Consider the following 27,422-nt stretch of genomic DNA (forward strand, 5'->3'; position numbering starts at 1 on the left):
ACTGGCTGACAAACTAACTAAATGACTGAATGACAAACTGACTGACTGACTGACTGGCTGACAAACTAACTAACTGACTGACTGGCTGACTGGCTGACAAACTAACCAACTAACTGACTGGATGACTGACTGGCTGACAAACTAACTCACTGGCTGGCTGACTGACAGCTAACTGACTGGTTGACTGGCTGACTGGCTGATGAACTAACTGATTGGCTGACTGGCTGACAAACAAACAAACTGACTGGCTGACTGACTGACTGGCTGACAACATAACTGACTGACTGACTGGCTGGCTGACTGGCTGAAAAACTAACTGGCTGACTGACTGGCTGACAAACCAACTGACTGACTGACTGACTGACTGACTAGCTGACTAACTAACTAACTAACTGACTGACTAACTGACTGGCTGACTGGCTGACAAACTAACTGACTGACTGGCTGGCTGACTGGCTGACAAACTGTCTGACAAACTAACTGACTGACTAACTGACTGGCTGACTGGCTGACAAACTAACTGACTGACTGGCTGGCTGACTGGCTGACAAACTGTCTGACAAACTAACTGACTGGCTGACGGCTGACAAACTAACTGACTGGCTGACTGGCTGACAAACTACCTGACTGACTGACTGGCTGACAAACAAACTAAAGGACTGACTGACTGACTGGCTGACAAACTAACTGACTGGCTGACTGGCTGACAAACTAACTAACCCACTGACTGGCTGACAAACTAACTGACTGCCTGGCTGATAAGCTAACTGACTGGCTGACTGACTATCTGGCTGACAAAATAACTGCTTTACTGGCTGACAAATTAACTGACTGGCTGACTGGCTGACAAACTAACTGACTGACTGACTGGCTGACAAACTAACTGACTGACTGACTGACAAACTGACTGGCAGACTGACTGTCTGGCTGACAAACTAACTGACTCATTGGCTGACTGACTGACTGGCTGACAAACTAACTGACTGACTGGCTGACTGACTGACACATTAACTGACTGATTGGCTGACTGGCTGACTGCCTGACAAACTAACTGACTGATTGACTGACTGGCTGAGAAACTAACTGACTGACTGACTGGCTGACAAACTAACTGACTGACTTACTGGCTGACATGCTAACTAACTTACTGACTGACTAACTGACTGGCTGACAAACTAACTGACTGACTGACTGGCTGACAAACTAACTAAATGACTGAATGACAAACTGACTGACTGACTGGCTGACAAACTAACTGACTGACTGACTGGTTGACAAACTAACTAACTGACTGACTGACTGACAAACTGACTGACTGACTGGCTGACAAACTAACTAACTGACTGACTGACTGACTGACTAACTGACTGACTGGCTGACAAATTAACTGACTGGCTGACAAACTGACTGACTGGCTGACTGGCTGAAAAACTAATTGACTGACTGACTGACAAACTAACTAACTAACTGACTGATTGACTGGCTGACAAACTAACTAACTAACTGACTGACTGACTGACAAACTAACTGACTGACTGGCTGAAAAATTAACTGACTGGCTGACAAACTGACTGACTGGCTGACTGGCTGAAAAATGAATTGACTGACTGACTTACAGACAAACTAACTAACTAACTGACTGATTGACTGGCTGACAAACTAACTAACTAACTGACTGACAAACTGACTGACTGACAAACTAACTAACTGAATGACTGACTGACTGACTAACTAACTGACTGAATGACTGGCTGACAAACTAACTGACTGACTGGATGACAAACTAACTGACTGACTGGCTGACAAATTAACTGACTGGCTGACAAACTGACTGACTGGCTGACTGGCTGAAAACTAATTGACTGACTGACTGACAAACAAACTAACTAACTGACTGATTGACTGGCTGACAAATTGACTGACTGACAAATTGACTTACTGACGTACTGGCTGACAAACTAACTGACTGACTGCCTGACAAACTAACTGACTGACTGGCTGACAAATTAACTAGCTGGCTGACAAACTGACTGACTGGCTGAGAAACTGACTGACTGACTGACTGACTGGCTGACTGGCTGACAAACTAACTGACTTACTGGCTGACAAACTAACTAACTGACTGGCTGACTAACTGACTGACTGACTGACTGACTGTCTCAGAGTGTGCCCAAAGCATTTCCTAAGATTTCCTAGCATTTTGTTTGCTAGCTAACTATTTTTAGCTCATCTGATCCTATGCTATTACCTCACTATCCTGATTCCTATTTGGCCAGGATTTGTATTGGATTTAAGGTAGTGTGGAGGGCCAGACTGCTATACAGTATGAACACAGAGAGGAATGCAGACAGCCTCTAAACCGTCACTTCCACTCTGGCATTTCCAGAAGACGGCATGGGCCAAAGGAGGTCAGCCATGAAGAGCCTGACGCACCATGTCTCTGAACAGCAGTGTAGTGGAATACATGGGCCATGACTGATGGAAGTTAGCCCCCACAGAGTAGATACCGGGTAGCTATAATACAGATCATCCCAAAGTGACCTACCAGGTAAATCTAGGAGTCTAGGTCCTATAGCGTAAAGTAAAAAGTAGGGTTCAGGGTTTTTCCCTGGGCAGGTCAAGTGGACATGTTATGTACTGTAGAATGACTAAAATGTAAATGTTTACATATAGGGCCCTGCTCAGAAATATACTGCACTATATGTTTCTAAGGGTACTACATCTGTTTCATCCAAACAAGGGATTTAGTCCTATTTGAGTAGAGATCCATTCTGAATGGACTGTATGTCCTGCTTCCTATGGGAGCGTCTGTTGTGAATGGAGATATTATTACCATACAAAGTAGTATTTGACTATACCCATGCCTGTTAAACACTAAGGGTGAATGAGACCTGTTGAGTCAGATAACGAGGTAACATAATCCTTGGGCTTAAGGCCAGATGTCATGTTGAAATTTTATCCGTGGACTATACATTCACTTTGTTGATGTCTAAAGTGAAGTGTTTGCATATAGCAGGTGGATGCAAGCATTGTTGCATGACTATGCCATTTTTAATAAATGAATGGCATTCATACATCTAAATACAAAACTAATTTGAAGTCACAACACAACGGCTGCTACCAGACTCTTATTATTCTGCTCAGGTTATACACTGACCCCCCCCCTTCCCCAATACATGTGTTAATATTGGACTATAAATTGTGCCTTCCTTTATCATACTCATGCTAAAATGTTTGTTCTATTCTACTGAGCCATTGACTTTATGTTTGTTTTCTTATCTTTTCTTATTTATTATTGTTGTTGCGTTGTCGAGAAGGAACCTGCAAGTACGCATTTCGTAGGGAGATGTAAACCATGCGTATCCCGTACATACGACTAATAAAACTTGAAACAAACTATGGGCAAACATATTCTTTGAGAATCTAAAATGTGAGAATCCTCCATTTTAAATCAGACGTTGCCCAACTCAAAGGTCTCATTTCCACTCACTGGTCAGTTTGATTACCAGAAACAAAAACGAAATGACAAGGGACTCTGTTCCAATACCCACACTAGCAGGCCACTGTGAATGCATGCCCAATACATTGCTTCATCCTAAGTACAGTAGGGTGCTAGTATGGACATAATTGGAATGTAGCTGGGGTTTAGCTCTTCCAGCGGTGGGTGGTGTCTTAGTGTTTGAAACTCCCTTCTCACCTGGGATGACTGAGATAGTTTTCAGTGCTCGTAGGACTCTGAACGTCCGTAAGGCTGAGACATTGCCCAGGTCCACAAACTCAGTAACATATCTGCAACAAGTGAAAGTCAAGCAGACACAATGACAAAGCACCGACAACAGGCAAAACACAACAGTTGAATGGGCTGGGATTGGAAGAGAGGGGAGGGTGGGAGGGCATGGCTAGAGGTCAAGGGTAAAAAAGGGTGGCTTTGGATTGGACAGAGAGGAGGAAGGGGGGGAAGGGGCATGTACAGTACAGTAACAGTATGTGGACTGGACGATAGACAATGTAACCCATTTTTCGGTAACACTGCAGCAGCAGGGGAGACTCCCTCTTACCTGGGATTACTGAAATAGTTTTCAATGCTCTGAGGACCCTGAATGTTCGAAGTGCTTGGAGATTGCCTACTTTAACAAATTCGGTTAGCAACCTGCAGGATCAAATTACAGTTATTTGGTCAAACACCAAAAAGAAAAAGGAAAGACAACTGTAGGCTAAGCACTTAAGGACTGCTCACTGCCTCTTAGTAAAGCTTTACATGGAGAACAGGACAGAAACAGCACAGTATAGATATTTCATTTTTCTTTTATAGTTATGTGTGCTGTTAGTATGTCTCCACACAAAGAGACAGCTGAGATTACAGGAAAAAAAGGCGAAAAACCAGTATGGTGCCAGTCCATGTGCTGCTCATATGAGGTATTTTAAGTCTTCTGGACCTAAGTGGTTCCATTCCGTATTACATTTCTGAGGTGAGTTTTCCAAAAGCTTCATAGCTAACATGGCATGCACTCTGTTTCCATGGGAACCCCCAGGGTTGGGGGTGTGGATATTTATCAGCGTGGGGGGGGTCATCAGTCTGGATTTAATAAAGCCAGCGGTGGGAAGGAAGGTGGCCTGTCTGTCAACACTAGTGGGAGGGCAGCGGAAGTCGATGACTGATGTGTCCCTGTCCTGCTAAATATCCATCTGACCCCACATAGGCATCCAGTTCAAGGTCGACTGGCCCTCTGGAAAGAGGGAGAAATAAAGCTGCAAAAGCCAAATGAGAAATCAACACTTCATCAGGGGAGGAGGGGGGTGGACTTCATCCAATCTCTGGAGGCATCCTTAATGGCTAAATGGTAAAATAAAAAAATATAACCTGCTCCTGTGGTTAAGGTCCTCTATCAGATGATCTGTCATTGGTTTAGAGGCTGTTATGGGTGGCTGGGAAACTGTCTGAGCCTTACCTACAGTCTACTCCTACTTCAAACACGGTTTTCTCACAGGGGAGACAGTTAATGCATGGTGGGGATGTTCAAAATTGTTCCCTTAGAAAAAAGGTGCCGTATGTCCTCCGTGTTTAGACCATCCACAGTAGAAGGTCAGGAGCAAAATATATTATTCAAAAGCAACTTAAGGTGGTTTCTACACCCACACAACCAAAGCCAAATATAACATTTGAAGAGTAAGAAAATCGGTAATGGGTATTCAATTCAGGATACATTCTAAAATGTTGGAAGTAAAAGTTTGCTCTGCAACTGTTGGCTAAAAAAGCAAGAGGATTGAAGTATAGTGAAGTAAAACAGGGTTTTCCAGTATGTCTCACAACATTGTCCCTGTACAGTGGCTTGTGAAAGTATTCACCCCATTTGGCATTTTTCCTATTTTGTTGCCTTACAACCTGGAATTAAAATGGATTTTTTTGGGGGTTTGTATAATTTGATTTACACAACATGCCTACCACTTTGAAGATGCAAAATAATTTTTTTTGTGAAACAAACAAGAAATAAGACAAAAAAAACTGAAAACTTGCTGCAAGTCTCTTGGGGTATGTCTCTATAAGCTTGGCACATCTAGCCACTGGGATTTTTGCCCATTCTTCAAGGCAAAACTGCTCCAGCTCCTTCAAGTTGGATGGGTTACGCTGGTGTACAGCAATCTTTAAGTCATACCACAGATTCTCAATTGGATTGAGGTCTGAGCTTTGACTAGGCCATTCCAAGACATTTAAATGTTTCCCCTTAAACCACTTGAGTGTTGCTTTAGGAGTATGCTTAGGGTCATTGTCCAGCTGGAAGGTGAACCTCCGTCCCAGTCTCAAATCTCTTAAAGACTGAAACAAGTTTCCCTCAAGAATTTCCCTGTATTTAGTGCCATACATCATTCCTTCAATTCTGACCAGTTTCCCAGTCCCTGCCAATGAAAAACATCCCCACAGCATGATGCTGCCACCACCATGCTTCACTGTGGGGATGGTGTTCTTGGGGTGATGAGAGGTGTTGGGTTTGTGCCAGACATAGAATTTTCCTTGATGGCCAAAAAGCTCGATTTTAGTCTCATCTGACCAGAGTACCTTCTTCCATATGTTTGGGGAGTCTCCCACATGCCTTTTGGTGAACACCAAACGTGTTTGCTTATTTTTTTCTTTCTTTTTTCTGGCCACTCTTCCGTAAAGCCCAGCTCTGTGGAGTGTACAGCTTAAAGTGGTTCTATGGACAGATATCTCCGCTGTGGAGCTGTTCAGCTCCTTCAGGGTTATCTTTGGTCTCTTTGTTGCCTCTCTGATTAATGCCCCCCTTGCCTGATCCGTGAGTTTGGTGGGCGGCCCTCTCTTGGCAGGTTTGATGTGGTGCCATATTCTTTAAATTTTTTTATAATGGATTTAATGGTGCTCCGTGGGATGTTCAAAGTTTCGGATGTTTTTAAAAACCCAACCCTGATCTGTATTTCTCCACAACTTTGTCCCTGACCTGTTTGGAGAGCTCCTTGGTCTTCATGGTGCCGCTTGCTTGGTGGTGCCCCTTGCTTACTGGTGTTGCAGACTCTGGGGCCTTTCAGAACAGGTGTATATATACTGAGATCATGTGACAGATCATATGACACTTAGATTGCACACAGGTGGACTTTATTTAACTAATTATGTGACTTATGAAGGTAATTGGTTGCACCAGATCTTATTTAGGGGCTTCATAGCGAAGGGGGTGAAAACATATGCACGCACCACTTTTCCGTTATTTATTTTGTATAATTTTTTGAAATAAGTTATTTTTTTCATTTCACTTCACCAATTTGGACTATTTTGTGTATGTCCATTACATGCAATCCAAATCAAATCCATTTAAATTACAGGTTGTAATGCAACAAAATAGTAAAAACGCCAAAGTGGATGAATACTTTTGCAAGGCACTGTATTACAGTAATACAAATGTCACATTATTTTGTTTTACATTCATAAAGAGCAGCCCTCCATATTGACGTCAAATATTGATTTATGCTTCAGAATTGAGGATCATTCATCTTATCTGAGTCATACAACACTTGATCTCCAATTGGACTGTCAGTAACTAATCCCGATGTTATTGATTTTCAGTTAACCTCCCATCAAAATCCATCAGTTTAAACTAGAGATATCTGTATTTTTTTTGTCTCAATCCACCACATCTGCCAGTGTCGCACTTCCGCATCTGCGGTGAAAGGTGGCAGAGCTAGAGCGACGTTTATCAGACCATGAGACATCCCGAAAATCGGTCTTCTCACAAAAACGCCTGTAGCGTCCGAACGGTTTTACCTACAAACTATTATGGAAAGGGAAGACTCTCACGAACACGATGGTGGTCTCAGTTTGACTGTCTTTTATGCCATTTATGAATGTGTTATTCAATGCGTTTCTATGGGTTTTTGTAGTAAAGGCCAAAATCAATATTTTATCAATTAATATTTTCATATATTTTTTATGGGTCCTAAAATTCCAAATCAAATAGCTAAATGATCCATAGTATGACCATCTTAAAACAATTCTATATGTTAGCTTAGCACCCCCCCCGTAATATGGATGCATCAAAAAGACGTTAGGTCAACTTCAAACAGCTGAGTAGTTTTCATAGAACTGTACTCTCCTCCAATGTATAAAAAAGAGGAGGTAAGAAAAGCATTCCGCAAACTTGTACTTCCAGTGACATTTTTCTGTCGAACATTAAGGGATTTGATTAAGGAGTAAAGAGGAGCGATAGAGGGAAGTCACAATACAGCTTGTCAGACAACAAATATAATACAATACACTTTTCACACTATTCTGCCAACCCAAACCGTACTTTGCCTGCTCAGATGTTTTCCTTTCACATTTTCCATTCCATCATGGTTCCAGTAACTATGGTGGATCCATAACCAGGCCAGCACAGTACAGCTTGGCTCGGCTCAGTAGTGTGAAAAGAGTATTAGAGGAGTAATCAAAAGGGCATCCATTGCTTTGAGAGTGTAGATTGGATTACAGGTTAAAAGGAAGTAGAGGGCAGGTTAAAAGGATGTAGAGGGCAGGTTAAAGGGAAGTAGAGGGCAGGTTAAAAGGAAGTAGAGGGCAGGTTAAAAGGAAGTAGAGGGCAGGTTAAAAGAAAGTAGAGGGCAGGTTAAAAGGAAGTAGAGGCAGGTTAAAAGGAAGTAGAGGGCAGGTTAAAAGGATGTAGAATGCAGGTTAAAAGGAAGTAGAGGGCAGGTTAAAAGGAAGGAGAGGGCAGGTTAAAAGGAAGGAGGGGGCAGGTTAAAAGGAAGGAGAGGGCAGGTTAAAAGGAAGGAGGGGGCAGGTTAAAAGGAAGGAGAGGGCAGGTTAAAAGGAAGGAGAGGGCAGGTTAAAAGGAAGGAGAGGGCAGGTTAAAAGGAAGGAGAGGGCAGGTTAAAAGGAAGGAGAGGGCAGGTTAAAAGGAAGGAGAGGGCAGGTTAAAAGGAAGGAGAGGGCAGGTTAAAAGGAAGGAGAGGGCAGGTTAAAAGGAAGGAGGGGGCAGGTTAAAAGGAAGGAGGGGGCAGGTTAAAAGGAAGGAGAGGGCAGGTTAAAAGGAAGTAGAGGGCAGGTTAAAAGGAAGGAGAGGGCAGGTTAAAAGGAAGTAGGTTAAAAGGAAGGAGAGCGCATGTTAAAAGGAAGGAGGGAGCAGGTTAAAAGGAAGTAGAGGACAGGTTAAAAGGAAGTAGGTTAAAAGGAAGGAGAGGGCAGGTTAAAAGGAAGTAGATGGTCACATAGTAACAGGAGAGATACAGAGAGGTCTACTGTAACAAGAGAGATACTTACGCCATGACAATCACACTGAAATCCAGCCAGTTCCACGGGTCCCGCAGGAAGGTAAATGGCCCCACACAGAATCCCCTCGCCAGAATCTTTATCAACGACTCAAACGTGTAAATGCCAGTGAAAGTGTACCTGGGCGGGTGTACGGGGTAAGGGAAGGGGGGAACAAAAGGTCAAAACATTAGCAGGCAATGGCATAAGCTAGGGTGAGGGGCAAAACATCCCTCTTCTTCCTCCACATGGTTCCCCGACTTCGAGTGCAGTTCAAATAAAACATATATTTTTAAGAAGAAATAAACCAAGAGGAAAGGGACAGAGACAGAGATAGACATGTAGCAGCTTTAGGGAGAGACAGAGACATGTAGCCGCTTTAGGAAGAGACAGAGACATGTAGCAGCTTTAGGAAGAGACAGAGACATGTAGCAGCTTTAGGGAGAGACAGAGACATGTAGCAGCTTTAGGAAGAGACAGGGACATGTAGCAGCTTTAGGAAGAGACAGAGACATGTAGCAGCTTTAGGAAGAGACAGAGACATGTAGCAGCTTTAGGGAGAGACAGAGACAGACATGTAGCAGCTTTAGGGAGATACAGAGACATGTAGCAGCTTTAGGAAGAGACAGAGACATGTAGCAGCTTTAGGGAGAGACAGAGACATGTAGCAGCTTTAGGGAGAGACAGAGACAGACATGTAGCAGCTTTAGGGAGAGACAGAGACATGTAGCAGCTTTAGGGAGAGACAGAGACATGTAGCAGCTTTAGGGAGAGACAGAGACATGTAGCAGCTTTAGGGAGAGACAGAGACATGTAGCAGCTTTAGGGAGAGACAGAGACATGTAGCAGCTTTAGGGAGAGACAGAGACATGTAGCAGCTTTAGGGAGAGACAGAGACATGTAGCAGCTTTAGGGAGAGACAGAGACACGTAGCAGCTTTAGGAAGAAACAGAGACATGTAGCAGCTTTAGGGAGAGACAGAGACATGTAGTAGCTTTAGGGAGAGACAGAGACATGTAGCAGCTTTAGGGAGAGACAGAGACATGTAGCAGCTTTAGGAAGAAACAGAGACATGTAGCAGCTTTAGGGAGAGACAGAGACATGTAGCAGCTTTAGGGAGAGACAGAGACATGTAGCAGCTTTAGGGAGAGACAGAGACATGTAGCAGCTTTAGGAAGTGACAGAGACATGTAGCAGCTTTAGGGAGAGACAGATACATGTAGCAGCTTTAGGGAGAGACAGAGACATGTAGCAGCTTTAGGGAGAGACAGAGACATGTAGCAGCTTTAGGGAGAGACAGAGACATGTAGCAGCTTTAGGGAGAGACAGAGACATGTAGCAGCTTTAGGGAGAGACAGAGACATGTAGCAGCTTTAGGGAGAGACAGCGACATGTAGCAGCTTTAGGGAGAGACAGAGACATGTAGCAGCTTTAGGAAGAAACAGAGACATGTAGCAGCTTTAGGGAGAGACAGAGACATGTAGCAGCTTTAGGGAGAGACAGATACATGTAGCAGCTTTAGGGAGAGACAGAGACATGTAGCAGCTTTAGGAAGTGACAGAGACATGTAGCAGCTTTAGGAAGAGACAGAGACATGTAGCAGCTTTAGGAAGAGACAGAGACATGTAGCAGCTTTAGGGAGAGACAGAGACATGTAGCAGCTTTAGGAAGAGACAGAGACATGTAGCAGCTTTAGGAAGAGACAGAGACATGTAGCAGCTTTAGGGAGAGACAGAGACATGTAGAAGCTTTATGGAGAGACAGAGACATGTAGCAGCTTTAGGGAGAGACAGAGACATGTAGCGGCTTTAGGGAGAGACAGAGACATGTAGCAGCTTTAGGGAGAGACAGAGACATGTAGCAGCTTTAGGGAGAGACAGAGACATGTAGCAGCTTTAGGGAGAGACAGGGACATGTAGCAGCTTTAGGAAGAGACAGAGACATGTAGCAGCTTTAGGAAGAGACAGAGACATGTAGCAGCTTTAGGGAGAGACAGAGACAGACATGTAGCAGCTTTAGGGAGATACAGAGACATGTAGCAGCTTTAGGAAGAGACAGCGACATGTAGCAGCTTTAGGGAGAGACAGAGACATGTAGCAGCTTTAGGGAGAGACAGAGACAGACATGTAGCAGCTTTAGGGAGAGACAGAGACATGTAGCAGCTTTAGGAAGAGACAGAGACATGTAGCAGCTTTAGGGAGAGACAGAGACATGTAGCAGCTTTAGGGAGAGACAGAGACATGTAGCAGCTTTAGGGAGAGACAGAGACATGTAGCAGCTTTAGGGAGAGACAGAGACATGTAGCAGCTTTAGGGAGAGACAGAGACATGTAGCAGCTTTAGGGAGAGACAGAGACATGTAGCAGCTTTAGGAAGTGACAGAGACATGTAGCAGCTTCAGGAAGAGACAGAGACATGTAGCAGCTTTAGGAAGAGACAGAGACATGTAGCAGCTTTAGGGAGAGACAGAGACATGTAGCAGCTTTAGGAAGAGACAGAGACATGTAGCAGCTTTAGGAAGAGACAGAGACATGTAGCAGCTTTAGGGAGAGACAGAGACATGTAGAAGCTTTATGGAGAGACAGAGACATGTAGCAGCTTTAGGGAGAGACAGAGACATGTAGCGGCTTTAGGGAGAGACAGAGACATGTAGCAGCTTTAGGGAGAGACAGAGACATGTAGCAGCTTTAGGGAGAGACAGAGACATGTAGCAGCTTTAGGGAGAGACAGGGACATGTAGCAGCTTTAGGAAGAGACAGAGACATATAGCAGCTTTAGGAAGAGACAGAGACATGTAGCAGCTTTAGGGAGAGACAGAGACAGACATGTAGCAGCTTTAGGGAGATACAGAGACATGTAGCAGCTTTAGGAAGAGACAGAGACATGTAGCAGCTTTAGGGAGAGACAGAGACATGTAGCAGCTTTAGGGAGAGACAGAGACAGACATGTAGCAGCTTTAGGAAGAGACAGAGACATGTAGCAGCTTTAGGAAGAGACAGAGACATGTAGCAGCTTTAGGGTGAGACAGAGACATGTAGCAGCTTTAGGGAGAGACAGAGACATGTAGCAGCTTTAGGGAGAGACAGAGACATGTAGCAGCTTTAGGGAGAGACAGAGACATGTAGCAGCTTTAGGGAGAGACAGAGACATGTAGCAGCTTTAGGGAGAGACAGAGACATGTAGCAGCTTTAGGGAGAGACATAGACATGTAGCAGCTTTAGGAAGAGACAGAGACATGTAGCAGCTTTAGGGAGAGACAGGGACATGTAGCAGCTTTAGGGAGAGACAGAGACATGTAGCAGCTTTAGGAAGAGACAGAGACATGTAGCAGCTTTAGGAAGAGACAGAGACATGTAGCAGCTTTAGGGAGAGACAGAGACATGTAGAAGCTTTATGGAGAGACAGAGACATGTAGCAGCTTTAGGGAGAGACAGAGACATGTAGCGGCTTTAGGGAGAGACAGAGACATGTAGCAGCTTTAGGGAGAGACAGAGACATGTAGCAGCTTTAGGAAGAGGCAGAGACATGTAGCAGCTTTAGGGAGAGACAGGGACATGTAGCAGCTTTAGGGAGAGACAGAGACATGTAGCAGCTTTAGGAAGAAACAGAGACATGTAGCAGCTTTAGGGAGAGACAGAGACATGTAGCAGCTTTAGGGAGAGACAGAGACATGTAGCAGCTTTAGGAAGTGACAGAGACATGTAGCAGCTTTAGGGAGAGACAGAGACATGTAGCAGCTTTAGGGAGAGACAGAGACATGTAGCAGCTTTAGGGAGAGACAGAGACATGTAGCAGCTTTAGGGAGAGACAGAGACATGTAGCAGCTTTAGGAAGAGACAGAGACATGTAGCAGCTTTAGGGAGAGACAGAGACATGTAGCAGCTTTAGGGAGAGACAGAGACATGTAGCAGCTTTAGGAAGAAACAGAGACATGTAGCAGCTTTAGGGAGAGACAGAGACATGTAGCAGCTTTAGGGAGAGACAGAGACATGTAGCAGCTTTAGGGAGAGACAGAGACATGTAGCAGCTTTAGGAAGTGACAGAGACATGTAGCAGCTTTAGGAAGAGACAGAGACATGTAGCAGCTTTAGGAAGAGACAGAGACATGTAGCAGCTTTAGGGAGAGACAGAGACATGTAGCAGCTTTAGGAAGAGACAGAGACATGTAGCAGCTTTAGGAAGAGACAGAGACATGTAGCAGCTTTAGGGAGAGACAGAGACATGTAGAAGCTTTATGGAGAGACAGAGACATGTAGCAGCTTTAGGGAGAGACATAGACATGTAGCGGCTTTAGGGAGAGACAGAGACATGTAGCAGCTTTAGGGAGAGACAGAGACATGTAGCAGCTTTAGGGAGAGACAGAGACATGTAGCAGCTTTAGGGAGAGACAGAGACATGTAGCAGCTTTAGGGAGAGACAGAGACATGTAGCAGCTTTAGGGAGAGACAGAGACATGTAGCAGCTTTAGGGAGAGACAGAGACATGTAGCAGCTTTAGGGAGAGACAGAGACATATAGCAGCTTTAGGGAGAGACAGAGACATGTAGCAGCTTTAGGGAGAGACAGAGACATGTAGCAGCTTTAGGAAGAGACAGAGACATGTAGCAGCTTTAGGAAGAGACAGAGACATGTAGCAGCTTTAGGGAGAGACTGAGTCACAGGACAGTAAGAATGAGAAGCATGTGGACAGTACAGCCCCGAGGGAATGAAACAGACAACAAGCTCTTTGACAGCAGTGCTCCTTGATGAGTTAAGCAGGTCATCAAGACAAGAATGGGCATTAAAATCCAGGGGGTCACTTAATTGTAATATAATATAAATTAAAAGAGAGAGAGCGAGAGAGAGAGACACTCTTCAGAGTCAGAGGCAACAGAGACTGGGATGGAGGATGCAGCATTTGGAGGAAGTGCACAGCCATATTCCTTTTAGTCTTTGTCATTGTTCCTGACTGTAAGGTTAAGAAGGGAGACTGTGACTGGTTGGGAGTCATTGCATGCTACAGATCGTGCCGATTAGTAGTGTGTTGTTGACTGCGCAGATTCCATTGGCAGAAAGACTGTCTTCATTAAAGGTAAACTTGGAGGGCTTACACTCTTAGAAAAAAGGGTTCCAAAAGGGTTCTTTTTTCTAAGAGTGTACTCTGGTTTTAGACTCAGAAAGTTTCAAAGAAAGGGCAGTTGCTTCTCACAACATAGCAGACTAGACTATGTTGGTTACATGTCTGTGGGTCAAATCCGCTCTATCCATATGACACATGCCTCTGCCTAACAGCAAATCAGTGTGTGAGATGGACTTATACTGTGAATGATTGACTAAGAGAGAATAGTGACAGAGACAGAGACAGAGACAGAGACAGAGACAGAGACAGAGACAGATAGATAGATAGATAGATAGATAGATAGATAGATAGATAGATAGATAGATAGATAGATAGATAGATAGATAGATAGATAGATAGATAGATAGATAGATAGATAGATAGATAGATAGATAGATAGATAGATAGATAGATAGATAGATAGATAGATAGATAGATAGATAGATAGATAGATAGATAGATAGATAGATAGATAGATAGAGATTCAACTGAATGATAATTCCCATTCCATCATTGATTTAGCTTTCAATTGTTTGTTTATCACAGTGTTTGGTTGGAATATGAATCCCTTTAATGAAAATTTAAGAATGCATAAACGGTATGTGACACCCATACCATGGTTGTTCATTCCGATGTAGCATAGCAAGAGTGCAATTAGCAAATTAGCCGGGTACACTAAAATCGTGAACTTACTTGCAAATTGTGGTTGGCAAGGCAACAAACACCTGGCAAAGCGTTACATCAGGACACATAGGGCACAGAGGATCAATACAGTCAAAGAGGGTTGAGGGAACAGAAAGAAGAACACAGAGAGAATTCACAGAAGCTAGCGTCAATGCTGAGAGACAGAGATGATGGGCGAATAAGGCATACTTACTCGACATACTTGGCCCAATACGCTGGTTCCGACATGGCCATGAAGCAACAGTTGGTCAAAATAGTGCACATTATGAACAGACTGAATAACGTGCACGTGGTTAAGGAAAATGGTGGCATCAATAACAACATATACATATATTGCAACAGTACTATTCTGAATATTAATACGTAGTGATTATGCCCAAGTATCCCGTTTAGGTTTGTTTTGCCTGCTGTCATATCACTCTACTGAGCACAGTGAATAGAAGAAAGAAAAACATTTTCTAACACTTTGTGTAATATTGTTCTTATCCCTGTTTAGTAACACTAAAATAACCCCAAGTAATAACATTGTTGTTACATACTATTTCAGTGATCAAAAGCTACATTGGCACAGAATTATACACTATGTGAAGCTTTGCCACTAGGCTGAGGAACCATCTCTGCATGTAGGCGTGTAGTGTATATTTTAATCGTTTTAAATATTTTCAATGTTTAGGAAACCAAATTATCTGAAATAATAAATATACTGTCGAAAATATCTGTCCAAAGTAAGATGTATATCACTTTTAAATACTCACAGTGCATCATTGCAGTGCATTTAAATTATAGGGGCAAAGAGCAAGCACAGAACAAATATTCAAAGTATTTGCTGGGGCAAAAGCTAATTAAAAGCTAATTAACGGCAAAGATTATACCTCAGCTGTTGGTTAGACTTGGCCACCATGGTGCTAATAGCATTATCCTCCCCCTCCCCCCTCCCTTCTCATTTCATGGGCAAAATTAGAACATCCGCCTTGCTGTGTGGAGAGTGGCATGTGGAACCCAAACTGCCTATTAAAAAGCATATTAAATATGCAACTTCAACACAGCCAGTGAGGTGGAATTGAGGAGGTGTTTTGGAAAGTTGGTGACTTGGCCTATATTTTAAAAGATTTTGATCAGTTGATATCCCTCTGTATTTCAATGTTGATCCGTTGATATCTGTCTATCGAAAATCTCTCAATAAAATAAATAGTCCCTCATTTGTATTTACAGTTGGAAATGGCTTGCTGTAGGCTACGCCAAATGCGCTGGGCTATTCGTACGGCAGAACGTCCTGTGTTCTTATTTTTGCTTGTATTTACAGATGGTTCGGAAAAACCCTTGTGATGAGTAACCTTGTGCTTAGGCTTTAGGTCAGAGGGCTACCAGCAGGCAACTAGAGTTTGAATCACTGGTCAGTTATACAATCAAATGACTCCCCTGCCAAAACTGAGGTGTCAAAATAATGGCTGCCGTGTCATAAGTCGCTTTGCCTGAGCAAGCATTACTATGACGGCTTGTTCAAATTCCCACACTCACAGACAGCACTTTACTCAAATAAGTCACCATAACGATAAGCACCCTGGCTCTACAGAGTCTTCCAGAGCACCCACACTAGAGAAAGTCAACTTCAGCATTATGTACAAATCATACTCCTTCCAAAAGCTGCTAGGGCCTGGAATCACAGGGTTTGTTAATAAATCGCTAGACAAATGTACACAGACTGTTTTTTTACGCACCAACTGCGAGTCGTCAAAGCATATCTCGGCGGAAGCTTTTGCATGAATTCTCATCCTTTTATAGAATGCTTACTTAGGTCTCTGACGGCTTAATCTACAGGCTATATTATATAGTCTCGCTTTGATGACTTCAATCACATTTTTGTAGTGCTGTACCCACTTTAAAGTAAGTGTGTTCTGGCTACAACCTCATTGATCCTTAGTTAATAATCAAACATGTACCCTGGCCCAAGGACCCCTGGGTAATCAGCTATCGTGAGGACACATGGCATCTCTGACGCCGCCTCAAAGTGAGCGCTTTTCACCACTCTGTCATCTCACACATGCACACATACAGGCGTGACACTGGCATGAACAGAGAGATAGGCACACGCATAAAAGGACGAGCCGACGCAGAATCGTGTGTGTGCACGTGTTCTGTGTATATGGTTGATGTACGGTACATATTTTAGTATGTGATTGCTCATGCTGCCGTCTTGACAGCTATCAGGCAGAGTAGTCATACGGTCCTACATCCTAAATCCCAGCCCTCGTATTTAATCGCAGAGCTATGACATCTCATATTGGGAAGACTCCGCCCCCGCCTGGCGCCATAGCGACACACCAAGGTGTCAGGTGGGTGGACTGGAGGCAGACCCTCGCATGGGGCCCATGGGTTGTATGAGAAGAGGGTTATCTCTTGCCCCTCCACCCCGCCCCACCCCATCCTAACCACCCCCCCCTCCGCCCCCACCCACACAACACCTTTAGAGACGACCTATTCCACCCGCTTATCAGGCTGACAAGAGCAAAGTGTCCTGCAGCCTAGTATTTCTCAACACCCGCAAACGCCGCTCCCGATATTTATAGCAGGTCTCAGCGGAGGAGGATAGGAATAGGGGGAGTTTGGCGGAGGAGGGGTGGGGTGGGGGGGCAACCTTCCTATAATGTGTCGGTGGACAAAACAAAACTAAAGCTCTGGTCAATATCATGTAAAAAATCTAGTCACATTTTTTTCAGGCAGATTCAGTCACTTCCTGGCTTCCACTGGATGATGGGTAACTGTGTGTCATAGCTACAGGAACCATCAACATTCCCATACCGTTCCCATAACTATGGATACCTTATACAATGGCCTTGGTCACTACAGCAAAATCCCATTCCTATAGGGGCTTCCCGAATCCTCTGAGAAAAGAACATGGTGTTGTTAGCTTGTGATTTACAGCATCACTTGACTGAGCTTACAGTAACCATCCAGTCTATACATAACCTAACAGTAACCATCCAGTCTATACATAACCTAACAGTAACCATCCAGTCTATACATAACCTAACAGTGACCATCCAGTCTACTACATAACCTAACAGTAACCATCCAGTCTATTACATAACCTAACAGTAACCATCCAGTCTATACATAACCTAACAGTAACCATCCAGTCTATACATAACCTAACAGTGACCATCCAGTCTACTACATAACCTAACAGTAACCATCCAGTCTATTAATAACCTAACAGTAACCATCCAGTCTATACATAACCTAACAGTAACCATCCAGTCTATTACATAACCTAACAGTAACCATATGTCAATACATAACCTAACAGTAACCATCCAGTCTATACATAACCTAAGAGTAACCATCCAGTCTATTACATAACCTAACAGTAACCATCCAGTCTATACATAACCTAACAGTAACCATCCAGTCTATTACATAACCTAACAGTAACCATCCAGTCTATACATAACCTAACAGTAACCATCCAGTCTACTACATAACCTAACAGTAACCATCCAGTCTATTACATAACCTAACAGTAACCATATGTCAATACATAACCTAACAGTAACCATCCAGTCTATACATAACCTAAGAGTAACCATCCAGTCTATTACATAACCTAACAGTAACCATCCAGTCTATACATAACCTAACAGTAACCATCCAGTCTATACATAACCTAACAGTAACCATCCAGTCTATTACATAACCTAACAGTAAGCATATGTCAATACATAACCTAACAGTAACCATCCAGTCTATACATAACCTAAGAGTAACCATCCAGTCTATTACATAACCTAACAGTAACCATCCAGTCTATACATAACCTAACAGTAACCATCCAGTCTATACATAACCTAAGAGTAACCATCCAGTCTATTACATAACCTAACAGTAACCATCCAGTCTATACATAACCTAACAGTAACCATCCAGTCTATACATAACCTAACAGTAACCATCCAGTCTATTACATAACCTAACAGTAACCATCCAGTCTATACATAACCTAACAGTAACCATCCAGTCTATACATAACCTAAGAGTAACCATCCAGTCTATTACATAACCTAACAGTAACCATCCAGTCTATACATAACCTAACAGTAACCATCCAGTCTATACATAACCTAACAGTAACCATCCAGTCTATTACATAACCTAACAGTAACCATCCAGTCTATACATAACCTAACAGTAACCATCCTGTCTATACATAACCTAACAGTAACCATCCAGTCTATTACATAACCTAACAGTAACCATCCAGTCTATACATAACCTAACAGTAACCATCCAGTCTATACATAACCTAACAGTAACCATCCAGTCTATTACATAACCTAACAGTAACCATCCAGTCTATACATAACCTAACAGTAACCATCCAGTCTATTACATAACCTAACAGTAACCATCCAGTCTATACATAACCTAACAGTAACCATCCAGTCTATACATAACTTAACAGTAACCATCCAGTCTATTACATAACCTAACAGTAACCATCCAGTCTATACATAACCTAACAGTAACCATCCAGTCTATACATAACCTAACAGTAACCATCCAGTCTATAACATAACCTAACAGTAACCATCCAGTCTATACATAACCTAACAGTAACCATCCAGTCTATACATAACCTAACAGTAACCATCCAGTCTATTACATAACCTAACCTAACAGTAACCATTCCAGTCTATTACATAACCTAACAGTAACCATCCAGTCTATACATAAACTAATAGTAAACATCCAGTCTATACATAACCTAACAGTAACCATCCAGTCTATTACATAACCTAACAGTGACCATCCTGTCTATTACATAACCTAACAGTAACCATCCAGTCTATTACATAACCTAACAGTGACCACCATGGTTGCTGGAGGGTTCATTACTGTTTGAGTCTATGAGTCAGTGACAGCTTGAGATTAAATCTGTTTTGGAGTATGACCTCTAAGATGAGTCTAACGCACATAAGGCAGGGGACAATTCTTGAAGAGTTCCATCTGTGTTGAGACATTTTGAAGAGATACTAAAATACTAAAGGTCCTGTGTAGACTCCTCTCATTCATTGATTTTGCGTAATAAAACAGTACAATACAAACTAATAGTGGGACTGACATTTCCTCTCTTCACTGATAGTGAGAGACAGCAGGCAATACCAACGGCTCAATTCTGAGCAGCTCAGCTCCCTCCCCTGTCTCTATTTACCCCCATCAGTACACAATGTCAACATGATTACAACGAGAACGACATGATTACAACTAGACAAACTGAACTAGAGTACATTCTAAGGCTTTGGTTCCCTCCCAAATGTTGTTCAATCTCTGCTCATTGATTTTCAAGTGTTGGTGGTGTTGTGAGCGTTCCATCAGAAAGGATATGAGTGTACTAAAACCTTTATTGATGCTCTTCTAACAGGATGAAAGGGGCTAAAAATATAGAGTGCAGATGTGGCACTAAATCGGAAGATGGCCTTCCCTTTGTTCAGTACTATAAATGTCTGTGGAGAAACAGGAAGTGAGAGAGACAGAGAGAGAGAGGAAGAATGTGAGAGGGGGGTGAGAGATCGAAAGAACCAGAGAGATGCATCATGGTTAAGGACAATTTGGCATGGCAATAAACATGTACAATAAACTTGCGGTGGCACCAACCACACACTTACAGTACATCTACACACACACACCCAAACATAAGCACTGATTACATGGCAAGCCCCCCGTGCTGGTGCTCTCTGCTCTGTAAAGAGACATTACACTCGTGTCCGATGTAGGGCTGCATAATTTCAGTAACTTTCCCAGCCCATATTTTCCAGAAATACTGAATTTCCTGCCTATTCCATCCTGATTCCGGGAATGTTACAACAGAGATTCCTGGAAAACCTAGGAATTTTGGGAAAGTTACTGGAATTTTGCAACCCTGGTCCGATGTATTCAGATCTCTAAACAGACTAATGATGAGTCCACATCCCAAGCTTTCATAGTCATCTGAAAACATCTCTTAAAATGTAGTTCATATAGTACCAGCAGGTCTATCCACTCTCTGTCGGTGTGGGCTTGCATAGACCTATTGGATTATCAGATGGCCTGTGCCGGTTAAGGTAAACAATGAGGTTGGTTTGGTTTGGTTTATTTGTTCCATTCCCCTACAAAACCTTTGGGAAATTAGCAGGAGCTCTTATCCTCTGGAGGAGAGGGAGGAGGGACAGAGAGAGAGAGAGAGAGAGAGAGAGAGAGAGAGAGAGAGAGAGAGAGAGAGAGAGAGAGAGAGAGAGAGAGACAGAGAAAGGGGTGCAGGAGGGATGGGGAGAGAGAGATTGAGGGAGAGTTAGAGAGAGAGAGAGAAAGAGACAGACAGAGAGAGGGGGGGGGTGCAGGAGGGATGGGGAGAGAGAGAGTGAGGGGAGGGGGGGAAGAGGCAGAAACATTGAGGAAGAGAGAGGAAAGTGAGGAGAGGACCCACAACTGTATCCACCTGACATGTCCTCTATCCCCAGGAAAACTATCTATCCCCAGGAGAACTAGCTCTACAGACCTCAGCCTCCCTCTGTATCCACCAACCAAAGCTCCTGACTGATGAATTTTGAAAGGCCAATTTTAAAACTGAGCACCTTTGTCACGTTCGTTGAAGGACGGGTCAGACCAAGGCGCAGCGTGATATACGTACATGTTTATTTACTGATAAACACCACAACAAAACAACAAATGAAACGTGACGTCCAAGGTAGCACACACAACATACCTTACACGGAACAAGATCCCACAACTAGACAGTGCCAATAGGCTGCCTAAGTATGGTCCCAAATCAGAGACAACGAGCGACAGCTGCCTCTGATTGGGAACCACACCGGCCAACATAGATCCACACATACTAGATCGACAACATAGAAAAAGCACAACAAGGAAATATACACACCCTGACTCAACATATAAGCGTCCCCTGAGTCAGGGCGTGACAACCTTAAAACCAGTACTCTAGCCTCTGTCCTTTTCACATACTGTAACGGTACAATTTCCACTCCCTGGGCAACTGATTAAATCAAATCAAATGTTATGTCCTCAATTGCTACACACTCAAATCACTTAAATCCAACTCATGCCACACCAACTACGGCCATAGCTGTCAGTTCAATTAGATTTATCCACCAGCTTAAAAGCTTAATATTCACATCCTGGAATACATGTTTTTCTCAACTACTGTCCTACAGTACCCCCAGGGTTGCACATTCTTGTTCCAGCCCAGCACTAACACACCTAATTCAACTTATCAAGCGGCTTGACGATTAATTGAGTAGTTCAATATGGATGTGCTGGTGCTGGGCTGGAACAAAAATGTGCCATTCTGGGAGATATACTGTATAGAATGACTTGATGAGGCACCCTCCAGTCTACACAGTTGGGGACACACAACCCCATTTCAAAACTGTTATTAAGGAAGAAGGACTGTGTGAGAAACTGATAGTGGAGGCAACACTAAACCATCATCAGTCTGTCTGTCTGTCTGACTTATCCTTTCATTCATAAGTCAGTCCTACCTTTTGCATCCTGCGAACACACATACGTGCACGCGCGCGCACGTGCACGTACACACACACATATCCTGAATCATCAGCCCAAACAGGCCCAGTCACAGGGCCCAAACATGGACATGGGGAATCCTTTCAACCCGTCCTCAAAGGCCACAGACAGTTTCCATTAAGAATGATGACACACACACGCACATGCACACACACACACACACACCATTTCAGAGCTATAAGGATGGTCACTGTGAGTACATCAGAGATGTGTTTCAGAAGGGGAAATTGGTTCAGATGAATAAAAGAACACAGGAAGATGTTCCAGTAATTGGAACGGTACTAAAGACGAAATCCTTCTAGGAGGTCCAATAGACAAAGGAAAGCAATGTCAGTGATGATATAAGAGGTGACATGTTCTTAGATACACATTCAACACTCACAGGCATTCGAACACAAGTACAAGGACACTTGAGAGAGAGACACCCACCACCTCACGCACACACACAAACACACACACACCCACACACCCACACACACACACACACACACACACACAGCTCCTCCCATTCTCCCACCACCATCACCCCCCAGAGCTCACTCTGTGGTTCTTGAAGTAGAACGGGTCAAAGTCCTCCAGTGGGACGCCCACCAGGCCGGCGGGGATGTCGCCGAAGATGCGCGGCAGCTGTTTGCCAGCCTCCAGGTCGGCCCGGGGCCGGGGCAGCTCCACGTCTCCCAGGTCCTCCTGGTAGTGCTTGGTGCGCCGGGCCTCTTCCTCTGCGATCCGCTGCTCCACGGCAGCCAGAGACTCCCGGGAGAACCGGTGCAAGCTGTCAGGACCCGGTGGTAGCAGCAGGGTGGCCATCTTCTCATCCTGAGTCTCCTGTCCTAGGGTTGACTTCACCAGCTACCAGGGGGGAGAGGGGAGGGAAAGAGAGAGATAGAGAGAGGGAGGGAGAGTAGGGAGTAGGGAGGAGGTGATAGGGAGAGGGAGTAGGGTGTGGGAGATAGAAAGACATAGAGAGAGGTAATCAACAGGGCAGTCACACAGGGGTATCACTCCTAAAAGCAGACCTCAGTTAACATAGAACCCTTTCCTGCAGTCAAATAACCAAATCGCCCTCTAGTGGCCTCATGGGTGGAATGTTATTAATATTTTTCATAATTTCATAATTAATACATTTTTTTTGTTTTTGTTTTATCCCTCATCAATCTCCACACAATACCCAATAATGACAAAGCAAAAACTTTTTTTTTTTTTTTGGGGGAATTATTAAAGATAAAAACCAGATATATTCAATTTACATAAGTATTCAGACCCTTTACTCAGTACTTTGTTGAAGCACCTTTGGCAGCGATTAAAGCCTCAAGTCTTATTGGGTATGACGCTACAAGCTTGGCACACCTGTATTTGGGGAGTTTCTCCCATTCTTCTCTGTAGAACCTCTCACGCTCTGTCAGGTTGGATAGGGAGAGTCGCTGCACAGCTATTTTCAGGTCTCTCTATACATGTTTGATCTGGTTCAAGTCCGGGCTCTGGCTGGGCCACTCAAGGACATTCAGAGACTTGTCCCGAAGCCACTCCTGCGTTGTCTTGGCTTAGGGTCGTTGTCCTGTGGAAGGAAGGTGAACCTTCATCCCTGTCTGAGGTCCTGAGAACTCTGGAGCAGGTTTTCCACAAGGATCTCTCTGTACTTTGCTCCATTCATCTTTAGCTCGATCCTGACTAGTCTCCCAGTCCCTGCCGCTGAAAAACATCTCCACAGCATGATGCTGCCACCACCATGCTTCACCGTAGGGACCATCAGGTTCTTGGTCACCTCTCTGACCAAGGCCCTTCTCCCCCGATTGCTCAGTTTGGCCGGGCGGCCAGCTCTAGGAAGAGTCTTGGTGGTTCCAAAATTCTTCCATTTAAGCATGATGGAGGCCACTGTGTTCTTGGGGACCTTCAATGCTGCAGAAATGTTTTGGTACCCTTCCCCAGATCTGTGCCTTGACACAATCCTCTCTCGGAACTCTACGGACAATTCCTTCAACCTCGTGGCTTGGTTTTTGCTCTGACGTGCACTGTCAACTGTGGGACCTTATATAGACTGGTGTGTGCCTCTCCAAATCATGTCCAATCAATTGAATTTATCACAGGTAGACTCCAATCAAGTTGTTGAAACATCTCAAGGATGATCAATGGAAACAGGATGCACCTGAGCTCAATTTCAAGTCTTATAACAAAGGGTCTTAATACTTATGTAAATAAGGTATTTCTGTTTTTTATTTGTAATACATTTGCAGAAATTTCAAATAAACTTTTTTTGCTTTGTCATTATGCAGTATTGTGTGTAGATTAACGAGGAACATTGTTTATTTAATCAATTTTAGAAAAAGGCTGTAAGGTAACAAAATGTGGAAAAAGTCAAGGGGTCTGAATACTTTTCGAATGCACTGTATATAAAGTGTAATATTGGGATCTAAACTCCAAATGTAATACATTTCAACTCTACATCTGACATGGTACAGGGGTCTTCTTTTTTTTGTGTGTGAGGTGTAGACTTTTGTTTCAAAGTAGATTTGTTTAAGACTACCAAGAAACACTGTGTGACCCTGATTTAGCCCACTGCAGTAAAAGGTTTAATGTCCTATTTGGCTGCTATCGTACTGTACAGATAGACCAAGCTTGGGGGGGTTATCATAATGAAACAGTTGTCATTGTCATTGATATTGCCTCCCATTCACTCACATCATCACTTCAGACGAGGACAGTTATTCTGTCGCCAAAATAGATTGTGGCACTATTGTCTTAATGCTTGGTGTGGGTGTGTAATGGTGTGTGTGTGTGTGTGTGTGTGTGTGTGTGTGTGTGTGTGTGTGTGTGTATGCATGTGTATGTGTGTGAATGCCTGTACGCGTGTTTGTGTGGGTGCACAAACTTCCGTGCACAGACTACGGCATCTGTTTTGTATTCTAATTGAATGATTGGACAGGCCTCATTTTTCATCCATTCATGCGTTTCTTCATGTTGTTCCTCGTGAGAGTCCACATCAAAAGAGCACCTGATGTCCCATTTATCTCAGCTTACAACCTCAGTCCATCAGAGTCTGGAGACTTATACAGTCTTTCAATCAGGTAGCAACCTGCTCACTAGAGAATAAAATATCAAAATAATCACTATAGCCACTTTAGACCTGCCTAAGGCCTTACCTATAAGTTTCCATATTAATACAGGCTCAGAAGATGACAACTTCATTGAAAATATAAAACTATCTGGCAACACATCCCATGAATACCCTCTTCATATAATGCAAACACATTCATAACGCCTTATTGTACTGCACAACATACGTGACAATAACTGCTCATAAAGTGTTACTGAATATGTTTAATCAGAAATCACTTTCTGGGTCAATACCCCCATGAAAAGAGTTATCAAATGCAGTATTTCAATGAGTGTCAATCGCACATTAAGATATTATACATGTTATACAATATATCAGGCCTGACCTGCATTAAAGCCTATGACATAAATATCCCTTCGTGTTTTGCAGCTTTATAAACGGGTTAAATCAATCTGTGTGGGATTCCATGGCCTTTGTGTGGCCCCCTGCACCTGTATACCATGCATGTGAAGTCTCCCCTTTTACTTCCATACCATTTCGGCTATTAACTGCATCCGGGTGGCCTGCAATGCCCCGGACCCTGATGCAATGGACATTGTGAAGGGCTGAACAAAATGCCAGTACGCTTGGGTTGCTTTTCTCTCTCTCGCAGCATAATCTCAACCTTTGCTTTGACAGAATCCTGCCTCTCTCATGTGTCCATGTTTTCACATCCAGCTCTGGTTATTCACGTTCCTATTTGACCCCATTTTTATAACCTAGATAATTATCTTAGTAACCACCAGTACAGGATTCATGTGTATTTGGGAAAATATTCGAGATGAAGATAATTCAATGAGCGCTTCAGTTAATAATGTGTTTTTGTGTATCATAAATCAAATTGTTATGTGTGTGCATGTACAGTGTATATCAATGAATGCCTCAGCTTCTAATGCTTTGTAGTTATGGAGCCCAGAGATGCTATTTGAAGAGACAAGACACCTAACGGAGCGAAGAGAATAGGCATCCCAGACTCGGATATCCTGATAACACATCACCACTGATGCAGAATGACTGTACTGTAATGTACTGTAATGTACTGTAATGTACTGTAATGTACTGTAATGTACTGTAATGTACTGTAATATACTGTACTGTACATTCAACACAAGCAACAAATGCACGGCTTATTTCCTTTCTCCTGTCATTTGTCATGTCTACACTTAGAAAAAAATGGTTCCAAAAGGGTTCTTCAGCTGTCCCCATAGGATAACTATTTTTGGTTCCAGGTAGAACCCTTTTGGTTTCCATGTAGAACCCTCTGTAGAAAGGGTTCTACATGGAAGCCAAAAGGGGTCTACCTGGAACCAAAAAGGGTTCTTCAAAGGGTTCTCCTATGGGGACAGCCCGAAGAACCCTTTGAGGTTCTAGATAGCACCTTGTTTTTATAGTGCAGTCAAAAATATATATAGTACCGTGGATAGGCATTTTGACCTTGTATGTGTGATTGTGCGCATGTAGTCATCACTCTAACATCACAACACAAAGTCAAGCAGAAGGGAGAACCAGGGTCAGTAGTCACCAAATGGAAGAAAACGGATAGAAACAGGGAGGGACTACTTGGACTCATCCAATAAGAAACACTTATTTTCAATTTCTGTTGCAAAACATTTATAGTACACTATCAACAACGGTACACTTAACAAGAAGGACCAAGGCGCAGCGTGATATGTATTCATATTTATTCACGTACTGAACACACGACAAAACAACAAACGAAACGTGAAGTCCAAGGTAGCACACAAACAACATACCTTACACGGAACAAGATCCCACACAGACTGGTGCCAAACGGCTGCCTAAGTATGGTCCCCAATCAGAGACAACGAGCTACAGCTGCCTCTGATTGGGAACCACCCTGGCCAACATAGATCTAAACGATCTAGAAACTAAACATAGAAATAAACACAACACGAAATATACACACCCTGACTCAACAAATAACCGTCCCCTGAGTCAGGGCGTGACAAATGTATTATTTACATTGATTGTCTCTAGTGCCTGGTGGTCAGGGCTGCCATTGTTCTCGACACAAATCAGAGACCTGGTAACCCTGGTAACCCTGGTAACCATGCTACACAGTCACAGGTCACCCCCAAGGAGGTTACAGAGCACAGACACAGAGAAAGACACACACACACATACACACACACACACACACACACACACACACACAAAAACATACATAAACACAACCTCTGTATTCATTATTTGGGAAGCTACCGCTAGG

General features: G+C 43.4%; 1 protein-coding gene across 1 annotated transcript in view; it reads right to left on the reverse strand.

The window, feature by feature from the left end:
- scn5lab (sodium channel, voltage gated, type V-like, alpha b) overlaps positions 1–27,422 on the reverse strand; it is a 220,230-nt gene that overhangs the window by 150,645 nt on the left and 42,163 nt on the right. Inside the window, exons 2-6 of the mRNA XM_041879935.1 lie at positions 22,642–22,950; positions 19,909–20,027; positions 14,720–14,809; positions 8,759–8,887; positions 3,698–3,789 (exon numbers count right to left, since the gene is read on the reverse strand). Of these exons, the coding sequence (XP_041735869.1) occupies positions 3,698–3,789; positions 8,759–8,887; positions 14,720–14,809; positions 19,909–20,027; positions 22,642–22,908 (697 nt within the window). The 5' untranslated portion in view covers positions 22,909–22,950. The remainder of the gene's footprint in view (positions 1–3,697; positions 3,790–8,758; positions 8,888–14,719; positions 14,810–19,908; positions 20,028–22,641; positions 22,951–27,422) is intronic.

This window comes from Coregonus clupeaformis, chromosome 7, assembly GCF_020615455.1.
Source record: "Coregonus clupeaformis isolate EN_2021a chromosome 7, ASM2061545v1, whole genome shotgun sequence".
In the NCBI taxonomy this organism is placed as follows: domain Eukaryota; kingdom Metazoa; phylum Chordata; class Actinopteri; order Salmoniformes; family Salmonidae; genus Coregonus; species Coregonus clupeaformis.